A 10,954-nucleotide genomic window follows, 5' to 3' on the forward strand; every position below is an offset into this window, starting at 1 on the left:
TTAGGGTATAGAAGTCTTTTCACACCGCCACTGATCTATCTGAAAAATATTAGAATTACACTCTTTATAGGACGCAGCTAGATTTAATTTAGCCTGTCTGGAAGGCACTGGAGCCTCTCTACAAATAGAATGTAATAACCAAAGGCTACATGCAGAAACAGCGAAGCATCTTTGGATCCTCCTCTCGTATGTGATATGATCCCTCTTCTTTTTCCCATCACTGGACGGAGGAGGGATGACAGGTAGGGAAGCCTGCGTTTCCTGGTGCCGCACCCGCCCAACTAAAGATGTCAACGGGTACCCGGTACCCGAAACCCGACGGGTAAAAACCCTATTAGGGGCCGGATTTGGGTAAGATTTTATATCCATGGGTATGCAAACGGGGAAAAACTCATACCCATCGGTACAACGGGTATGGGTGTGGTAACTAAGAACCCATCCCCGTTTACCCCCGTACCCGATTAAGGGCAGGAATCTCACGACAAATAGCCCATTAAGAAGCAAATCCTAACCGAGCACCTCAATTCCTTCCCAGCCGTACGAATGTTGATATTTTGAATCTCTATTGAATGCTGAATTTTAATCTCTGTTTAATGCTAAATTTTAATCTTTTGAATGCGAAATCCGCGGGTATGGGAAACCCGCGGGTACCCGTTACCCATGTGGGTATGGGTATGGGACGAACTCCTACCCGCGGGCGGGTGTAGGGATGAGTATGGGTGGAGGTTCGCCCTTATGGGTATGGGTATAGGTTGGCAAAACCCGTGGGTATTATAGCCGTTGACGTCTCTACGCCCAACCGCTCCTCACGGCTGCAAGCGTGCACAAAAGCTGCGCCTGGACAGCTCGAACGGGCAGTGTGAGCCGGTTGGTGTCCATCAGGGACCGACTCTGATGTCATCCTCGGCAATCTTCTTTCTGAAATAGCACTGAACGCCAAGGGACCATTGCATCGTTTTGAAATAACGTATACAATTATTGGTTTGTTATCATTTGCGTTGCAAAGTAAAAGAACAGGGCAGAAGAGGCACATTTAATTCCGTTTTAGCGGCTAGCCCCAAAACTTGGTTCACGAAACAAAAGAAAAAAAATCCCATATGCAATTTAACACACGACATGGGGGTGTGGATTCTACGCGAGCAGTTAGTCATTCACGGGTGCTACCAATGCAAAGCGTGTACAAAGAAGCGGTTGGGAGTTGGCAAGAGGACATGGTACAAATCACCATAGCCGGCTGCCACACCAAAGTCTCCATGATATTTTTACATGCGTGGCGAGTTGATGGCAGCATGTTGTGGAACCTTGTGCTCGTGCAGTCGTGCTACTGTAGCGGAGTGTCAGTGTACTGTGCGGCCTTTTGATTGTCTGTAGTCCTTTTTTTTTGCGAGTAAGGTTGTCTGTAGTCACTGTCATGGATAACCAAGCTTTGCTATGAAAGCAACAGTTCATAGGGTGCCAAATCCCTGCAAAGATCAGGATCCGCGAGCCAGGACAAAGGTGTCGCCGTCGTCGTCCGCCACCTGAATCTAAATGGTTGCCGTCGGCTGACACCTGTCTGATCTTTACACAAATAATATATTCTGTCAGAGACCTTGTCGTATATTTTACTGTACATTTTTGCTTACATAGATAAAATAGTTGACGAGCTTGAGAGCGGTGGAGAGCATGCACTTGCTTACATCGTATTCTGGATGGAGTTTATTTTTTTAATTTGCACCAGCGGTGAAGCGATGGATCCATATGTTTTCCGAACGCTGTGTTGATGACCTTGTTCACGACTTTTCAGTACGTGGGCGGCGCTGTCTAGCAGTCCAGGAGTCAGTCATGTTTTTGATGAGGAAATGAAACTAGGAGAGTTAGTTGATCGAAAGCATGGTGTAGAAATTTTGTCTTGAGATGAGGAGTAAGGGCATGATTTTTTTCTACTGGCAAATTGGTGTGCTCCATTATGAATAATCATATAAAATTTGACATGAAAATATGATTCATGTGTCATTCACATGTGACCAGGCCTAGGTATTTTCCAGCGAGTGCAACTACATCTGTATGTTGAGAAACTAGTGATAACTTGCAAAAGCATCCCTCACGCCCCAATGCTAATATCGAGAAGCGCGTCCTTTAGTATATAGTTAACCTAATAGATGGGAGCTAAGAATTAACTAGCTAGCTATTAGCTGGTTAAGTATTAGATGGAGGATGTTTAGGGCCATATGCTAGTAGGTGGTTGAATTGGTTATATTGTCTATGGCAGTTTTTCTAAAATGCGTTAGTCCGGCTCGGAGTGTTGTCTCAGTCTTTAAACTTTCAAAATGCACATTCTGATCATAAACTTGCTAATCATATCACATGAGGTCCAAATTATAGTTGTTTAAGCTAAATTGAAAGTTATATAATTTTTTAAATAAAAAATATATACACATAAAAATAATTCATACCAATTTACTTGTACAAATATATTCAAATACATAAAAAATTTTATAAAATAAGAAACTCATATGTCCAAATTTGTAAAAAAAATAGAAAAGATAAAAAGATAAATTTTGGAGGGAAAAAATATTCGGCACAAATTTTTGAAATAAAATTTTTGAAAAAATAGAAAATATAAGAGGTGAGCAGAAAATTTAAAAAATAAAATTTGAACCCACGTGTAATCTCCATATAATTTGAAAAACTTTCACTTTATGGCTTAAAAATGATAATTTAGACTTCACGTGATTTGATTAGCAAGTTTAAGGATCTAATTGTGTATTTTAAAAATTTGGGAACCGGGATGACATCTTAAGCCAAGTTCGAAGACCGATTGTACATTTTACTCTTCTTTTCCTTTCTATCTTGGAGAGTAGGGTTAGATGGGAGGACAAGTTGTCTTTTAGCCATCCAGCTTAGTTGGAGCTAATGATTAGCTGCCCCATTAGCTGACATAGGGATCTCATGTTAAAATTAGTCTATATGGTTGGTCAACATCTTTTCTTCGATTCCCATGGAACAGATTAATACCCTCTACGTTTGATGTTGCCACGTTCAACATAAAAGCATATTTTTATACCGCGGCCAACATTTTTTGTTTACTAGATATTGTTAGTCAATTGCTACCTTGTGGATCATGTCAAGTAAAAATCGATTTTGCGTTTTTTATGAGTGAAGTAGCAAACATAGAGAGAAGCATATCCCTACCCTATAAGACTTATATTAATTCATACGTCAATAATTAATCCGCGTGACGGCATAGTCAAAGTGTCACAGCTCATTGACCCACCTGTTCCTCCCATCCTCATCACCGCACTCTCTCTTCCAGCAGGGAGCGCAGTCACCTTCTCTTTCTCTCTCTCAACCGTATCTGCCATCCACCTCAAACCCCCAGCCCCTGCTTTCCGTTCCCTCGCCCGCCCCACGGCCGCACCTACACCCTCCCCTCCCTGGCTCCACCCCGAGGCACAGGGATGAGAGGGTCAAGGTGTGCATTGCCAATTGCGGTGCTGATGGCTGATTAGCGGGCAGGCTGGTAGCTGAGCAGGGGTGAAGGAGAGAAAAAGGTTGGGGAGGGACAGCCGGGCAGACAAAAAGGGTAAAGCGTGGGCCGGAGGAGGAGTAAAGGCAGTGATGGTTGAGTGAGAGGGGAATCCAATCCAGTCTAGTCCAGTCCCTGCCAGATTGGGAGCAGCCAAGGAAGAGTGTGCGCGACGCAAAGCCGGAGGTGAGGCCACCACAGCAGAGCAGAGCGGAGGCCCGGGCAGCCCGCCGATCGGATCGGGACCGGCCGGAGCCGCCGCCCGCCTGCCCGCCGGAGACTGTGTCCGCTCCCCGGCCGCGCTAGGTGAGCCTTCTACTCTGCTTGCTCCGCTCTTCCCCGTTTGGCGCTTGTGGTTTCTTGGCGATGGATGGAATGTTTTCGTCCGTCGCGTCGCGTGTTCTTGTTGTTGGGGAAGGGAATTACGACTGCGCATTGTGCGGATTCAGAATGCTCTGTTAGCTCCGTGATTGCGGATTCGGTGGTTTATGTGTTGCCGTTGAGAATTTTCTGCCTCTTCGTTTCTTGAGCTTTTCTGGTGACACGGAATGAATGCACAGATCCATCACGCTGTTAATCCTGCTGATGACCGTACTTGCGGTGTTTTGCTCCAATTCTACGCATTGCTCCTGCTCCTGCCCTCCTGAGCAATCACCAATTGGTAAGGTAGGTGCTTGTACAGTCGTTAATGCCGGAACAAGAAGGTCAAGGATTGAAGGGAATAGCACGTGAGGCAGTCACGTTCCACATTTGCACTCTCTACGGTCTTGTCGTGCGGCGAGTCCGGCAGTGTGGTAGGGGATTACGGCGTTTAGTTCCTTGCGGTCTACACTCACAGCCTGTTCCTGTCGTGACCGGAGTATGTGGGGGCAGGGGCACAATCACGATATGTTCTGGTTGGGGGTGAATTGATTGACGCGTTTCAGTGTCATCATATATGGTTTGTCATCCGGTCAATGCTTGATGCACTTGATGTTTTATTAAGAATTGACTAAGCTGCCTGGGTTGAGTATTACATGCTTTGTTTAGTTCTCCTTTTGGAAGTAAAATTTGCTAATATTTAGTCACGAGAATGATTCCCAAACATAGCATGCTTATTTCATATGATGCTTTGACTACTCGTGTCAAAATATCCACACACACTGACACACAGCCCTTTTAGTCGGAACCAGGTGTTAGCTACAACAAGTGGGTGTACTACTAATTTGACTACATTATGTCATTAGTTCTTGCTTTAAGAATGTTTTATGTGGTCTTTTGTGCTACCAGGACGCCTAATTTTTTTCATGTGCTACTGATGTTGCAGGCTTATATGTATATAACGCGACAAAGCTATTAAACCTTTTTTCTGTGTTGCTTGTCCTTGAATGTTGGAATTGTTTTTCTACTATCTAAATTAAAAGTGCATCCTGCACATGTTCATAGGTCCTCTCTCCTATGGCTTGAGCTGCACTCCTGTGGACCAGGCAGAAATTGTTAATAGGTTATTCTTTGTCCTTGGAAGGGCATTACTGAAGTGTGTGCAATACTTACCCAACCTGAATTTTGGATATGGAACTTGTATATTAGCTTCTTGCTAGCAGTGTCTGTTGTAGAAGCTTATTTCCTGAAATACTGTTTTGCTTCTACAGGTTCAATGTTTTGGATTTTCATTTCAGTTGTTCGGTATCAGTTTCCTTCCTTTCTGTTTTCTTCAGACTTGATTGCTGGATACCTTAATTTTACTTACTTTTGGTTCTTCAGACATGCACAAAGATCCACAGTCAATATGGATTGACGAAGCTGGCCTTTTCTTCAGATTCCTTTCTATTTTCACTTCAGTTGTTTGAAATCTGTTTCGTTCCATAGAATACATGATAAATTTGGATTTTCTTTATTTTCATCAGATAAACAATCAGTATGGATCGACGAAGCTGGCCTTGGAAGAAGAAATCTTCTGAAAGATCATCAAACACTGATGCGTCACAGAGTTCCAATCAAGCAGAACAGGTCTGTGCCACTCTTTTCTTAGTTGTAATTCTAGAGAGCTAATATTGTCATCGTGCCATGTATTAGTTTTATGCCCTGTTTGTATCATGTTCTTTATTTGGTTTATTTGTTTGAAGTATTTTCTAGACCTGAAAAATAATATTGAAGCATCATCACTTTACTTCATCTTTTGCAATCCGGACATCTGATGGCTATAGAAATGGCCTTTCCTTTTAGCTATTCATTTCAGGAAACCTGTACTGTTATACCCTGTTCTTAGTTTAAGTACTAGTACCTTAACATGGTATCAATGGCTTCTCTCATGGCAGAAGACACAATAGCATGTGGTCTATGTACATGCCTACTTAATGCTTTCAATTGTCTATCTTCATTAGCAGAACTACTGTGGAATAGTACTTTTTAAACCTCCTAGTGAATGAACTCAAAGAATTGTACATTAATTTGTTGCTGTGGAGTACTTTGACTTTGTTTACAACACGGCAGACCTTCATGTGGTTGTGCAGGCTATTTCTAAGAACAATATTTACTTCTTTAATAGTACCAATGCATCACTGTGAGCATGTGGTAAGTTTGACCATGAGATGCTCACCAGCCACACTATAGCCTTCAGTGCGCCTATGAATTTTCTTGCACCAACTGTTGAAATAAAGTTTAAGACAATCTACCTTAAGGTCCTTAACTCATGTTGTGCTTCAGATAGCATATTTTTTTGTTCGTGCCGATAATTTTTCCTTTTATTTCTCAAGACTGTTGTTAGTCTTAGAAGTAGTGCATTTAGTCATTAATGCTAAGGCAGATTACTGATTTGTTCATCAACTGTTCATGATTATCAGTTATGTCTTGTCAAGCCAACGTGATGATTAGTACCGTTCTTGGTTGAGGGTCCCCTACTTGAACTACTTTATTGCTTTCGCAGGATGAGAAAGTTCCAAAATATGTGCAGATTTCACCAGAAAGATATTCACATCTTACTGAATCAGAAGAACAAATCGAAATACTAAATGCAAAGATAAAGGTCTTGAATGAAAAAGTAGCTGCTGCACAAAGTGAGATGAACACCAAAGATGCCCTAGTAAAGCAGCATGCAAAAGTGGCTGAAGAAGCTGTATCAGGTGAACCTGATTGCAATCATTCTTTACTTTATTTTTGATGAAGGGAAAATTATAACCAATGATGTTTGATATTTCAATGAGTTTGCCCTTGCAATTTCCATTGAACTCAAAATTGATGGGAGTGAGTAACCCTACATCACCATACAATTGTTATTTTGGAATGAAGTTAGTTATCTAATAATCTGTACTAATACATTTATTTAATGTCAGGTTGGGAGCAAGCTGAAGCAGAGGCCTCGGCACTGAAATTTCAATTGGAAACTGTAACTCTATCCAAACTAGCAGCTGAGGAAAGAGCTGCCCATTTGGATGGTGCTCTAAAAGAATGCATGAAGCAAGTGCGGACAGTGAAGGAAGAAGGTGAGCAGAAGCTGCATGATGTAGTGTTTGCAAAGACCAAACACTGGGAGAAAGTAAGAGCTGAATTAGAATCAAGGTTAGTCGAGTTTGAACAGGATCTGATTAGAGCAGGTGCTGAGAATGATGCACTATCAAGATCTCTTGAAGAGCAGGCAAACTTGCTGTTGAAAGTTTACGAGGAGAAGGCTCAAGCAGAAGCCCAGATTGAAGTACTTAAGAGCACTATCCAGTCAGGTGAAAAGGAGATAAATTCATTAAAGTATGAACTACATGTTGTCTCTAAAGAGCTTGACATTTGCAATGAAGAGAAGAACATGAGCATACGTTCAGCTGATGTAGCAACCAAACAACATATGGAGGATGTCAAGAAAATATCAAAATTAGAAGCAGAATGTCAAAGGTTACGTGGCCTTGTCCGCAAAAAGTTACCTGGGCCTGCTGCATTAGCTCAAATGAAGATGGAAGTTGATAGCTGGGGTAGAGATGCAGGAGACAACAGATTGCGGCATTCCCCTTCAAGGAGTTCTCCACTCCAGTATCCTATGTCTCTATCTCCTGATTATGTTCACGAAAACTTGCAAAACATGAAGAAAGAGAATGAACTTTTGACAGCACGTTTGTTGTCAATGGATGAAGAAACGAAGATGTTAAAAGAGGCATTGTCAAAATGCAACCACGAGCTACAGGCATCAAAAAACATGTGTGCTAAGACTTCATGTAAGCTCCGCAGCATGGAACTGCACATGTCGAGTGCTAACCTATATAAAAGCTGGACAAATTCATACGTTGATACCTCTGCATCAAGTCAGAAAGAAAGCAACCCACCAAGTTTGACTTCCATGTCTGAAGATGGTGTTGATGATGCAAGAAGTTGTGAGGAATCTTGGGCCAGTACTTTGGTGTCTGAGCTCTCACACATCAAGAAAGATAAAGCTGGAAAGCACAATTTGACCGAAAACTCCAATCAGATGGGCCTCATGGATGACTTCCTGGAGATGGAGAGATTGGCATGCCTGTCTTCTGAAGCTCAGGAATGTGAGGGCATAGTCGGCAAAAAGGTTGGTAAAGTTGTTGAGACTCTCTCCTCTGTCACTAAAAAAGAGAGCAACAATAATTCATTGCCAGCTTTGCAGTCACCAGGTTCTCCATTTAGTAGTGATAATCTGATTGCCAACTCTCCACTTTCAAAACTGCACTCGAGAATTTCTGCTTTGTTGAGCTCTCAATCACCAGAGAATAATGTTGTGAAGGTGCTGGATGGTATCAGGAATATCCTAGGTGATATTGAACATGAGGTAGAATCTGTGAATGTAAACAAACTTCAGCATGATGATGTTGAAGTTACTGGTAATGGATCTTCAACAAAGGAAACCAAACCCTTGGGCCTTATGGATCATAGTCTGAGAAATGCCATTTTGAAGATTCATGAGTTTGTCAAGTTACTTATAAGACAAGCATCATCTGAGTTACAAGGAAGTTCTTACTATAATGTTGTATCTCAGAAGATAGAACAGTTCTCCACGTTAGTTGATGAAGTTCTGTCTGGTGGTAATGGTTTAAATGAGATTGTGATTGCATTATCTGAAATATTGCTAGAAAGTGGTGAGTTTAAACTCACATTGTTGAGGGAGACTGCTAATGAGGTAGAAAGCAATAATGTAGATTGTGTTGATAAAGTGACACTATTGGAAAACAAAATTCATCATGAGCCATCACAAGATAGCGTGTCTGGTGCTTGTTCCCTTATGCCACATTCATCTTCTGACCCTGATTTTGAGGGTCCGAGTCCTAGTAATGCATTTGATGTTAAAACTGCAGTGAGGATATGCACACTAGAGGAATATGAAAAACTGAAATTGGAAAAGAGAAATTTAGAGATGGAATTAACGAAGTGCAATGAAATTATCGAAACTACAAAGCTTAAGTTTAGTGAGATGGAGAAAAACCTTGAAGACCTTACATCGAAGTTGGCAGCGTGTGAGAAATCAAATAGCTTGGCTGAAACACAATTAAAGTGTATGGCTGGATCATACAAAACACTTGAATCCCAGAAGGTGAAACTAGAAGAAGAAATAAGAGTTTTACAGACAAAGATAGATACTTTATCAGCTGATCTTGCTGAAGAAAGACGAAGCCATCAGGAGGACATAGCCAAGTATAGAGACCTCAAGGAGGAGATGGAAAGGTGAAATTTCTGTTCTTTAGTCTATTCTTTCAGGTCATAGTAGTCTTGGTTTCCGAAATCTATTTATCATTTATTAAAAGTTAGTTTCTCCTCTGATATTTTTCCTTTTATGTTATCAAGGTATGAGAAGAGTTCCTTATTTGTAGCAGAGGATTCAGATATTGAACTGAAGAAGGTACGTGATAAGTCCCAGATCTTGAACTTTCTTTTTCCTCATCTTGTAATGACTACATATGCTTCTGAGGTGGTATTATTTATGGCTCAGCTCTCATTGATCCATTCCCTATATTTTGTTAGACCAAATGTCAATGACATGGTGTACAAGTACTGCACCCCTGTACTCTGTATTTTTCAGAGTTAGTGTTTGTGAACATGAAGTTGCTGCGTGTTTTTCTTCAAATGCTAGATGTTGAATTACTCTCTTTAAAATGATGACAGGAAAAAGAAATAGCTGCTGCAGCAGACAAACTTGCAGAATGCCAGGAGACAATATTGCTTCTCGGTCGGCAGCTGCAAACTCTGCGCCCTCCTCCATCGGAATCATTGAGTTCTGCACTAAACACACAACTGGTGGGGCAGTTTCCAGAAGATCAAGCAGGACCAGCTCGAAGTGTACATTCTAAGAAGCCGTCAGGTCAATTTGATGCAGATTATACATTCTCAAGTGCCCCAGGAACAGGAAATGTGTCCCCCCTGAGTGGTTATAATCCTCACAAAAGCCCCTCTAATGCAGCTAGCAGCCCTTACTTTACTTCACCAGGCAGTTCTAAGCGTCCCAAGCACAGATCTAGGTCATCATCTTCATCATTTTCTAACCAGTTACCAGAGAAACAGGGTCGAAGATTCAGTAGGTTATTCTCAAAAGGCAAGAGTGACCGCTAACCTCCTTATCCTACACAGATTTTTGGTTCATTGTCCTCTCAAGGTGAGCGATTCAGGCCAAGATTTTGGCAACAGCAGCTGAAAACCTGTTTATGTATCATGCAAATGGTGCCTTGATTGATTTGTATTTACTTGAGGTTGACTTATATCTAGATTTCAGTGTGATAGTTTTAGCCAGTAGTTTGCCTATAGCTTTTCGAGTTGCATTTACATATACCTCAGTAGAACCTCACTGTATATTTACTTACATTTGTGATGATTGAAGCTGTCGTGTCTTGTGAGTTAGATTTCCCTTCTGGAGGATGAATTAACCTGTGTGTTGTGCCATACTTGTGTTTGAACTACATACTTGATGTACAGTTAACCTACATGTGTAAGGTGTTTGAACTATAGTTATCCAGCATTTTCTGTAAATGCTTAAAGACCCTGTGTGCCAATTGCTAAGTTTTGAAGTACGATGTGGTTTTCTCTGTAGTGTCCAACACTTTATTACTGCTGTTTTGACTTGGCTCATTTTCTTTATACTGTTTTCTAAAATGAACCGTGATGAACTTAACATGTAAGAGTCAAGTTCTTTGGACCCAGCTTTTCAGCCTTGTACTTTTGAGCGTACCAGCTCGAGTTCATGTTTTTGTTCTGTCGATGTGAATATATGTATAATCATAGAAAATATAGTTAATGAATTAAAGTTAACTTTAAATGGCAAGAGTTCACTGTGATTAGCTAAGATTTATTGGCACCTTAATGTTTTTATGTCTATGGGCAAACCATTAGAACTTGTAAAGATCTATCTGCTTTGAAACTAGTATTGATATATATTAACATCTAGTGACCTTTATAACTTGTGTAACTAAATCAGAAACCGAGCGGAGCTTGTTAGTGAATTAGAGAGGCCTAACTATGCTTTGGGCCAATTAT

The 10,954-nt window shown here is 41.2% G+C and overlaps 1 protein-coding gene across 1 annotated transcript; it reads left to right on the forward strand.

The window, feature by feature from the left end:
• Window positions 1-3,353: 3,353 nt before the first annotated feature.
• LOC112876800 (filament-like plant protein 4) lies at window positions 3,354-10,491 on the forward strand. The gene is made up of 6 exons (XM_025940977.1): window positions 3,354-3,814; window positions 5,395-5,497; window positions 6,414-6,609; window positions 6,820-9,154; window positions 9,275-9,329; window positions 9,593-10,491. The coding sequence occupies exons 2-6, from the start codon at window positions 5,408-5,410 to the stop codon at window positions 10,034-10,036; spliced, it is 3,120 nt and encodes a 1,039-aa protein (XP_025796762.1). The 5' UTR covers window positions 3,354-3,814; window positions 5,395-5,407; the 3' UTR covers window positions 10,037-10,491.
• Window positions 10,492-10,954: the final 463 nt, after the last annotated feature.

Source organism: Panicum hallii, chromosome 9, assembly GCF_002211085.1.
Source record: "Panicum hallii strain FIL2 chromosome 9, PHallii_v3.1, whole genome shotgun sequence".
Lineage (NCBI taxonomy): Eukaryota > Viridiplantae > Streptophyta > Magnoliopsida > Poales > Poaceae > Panicum > Panicum hallii.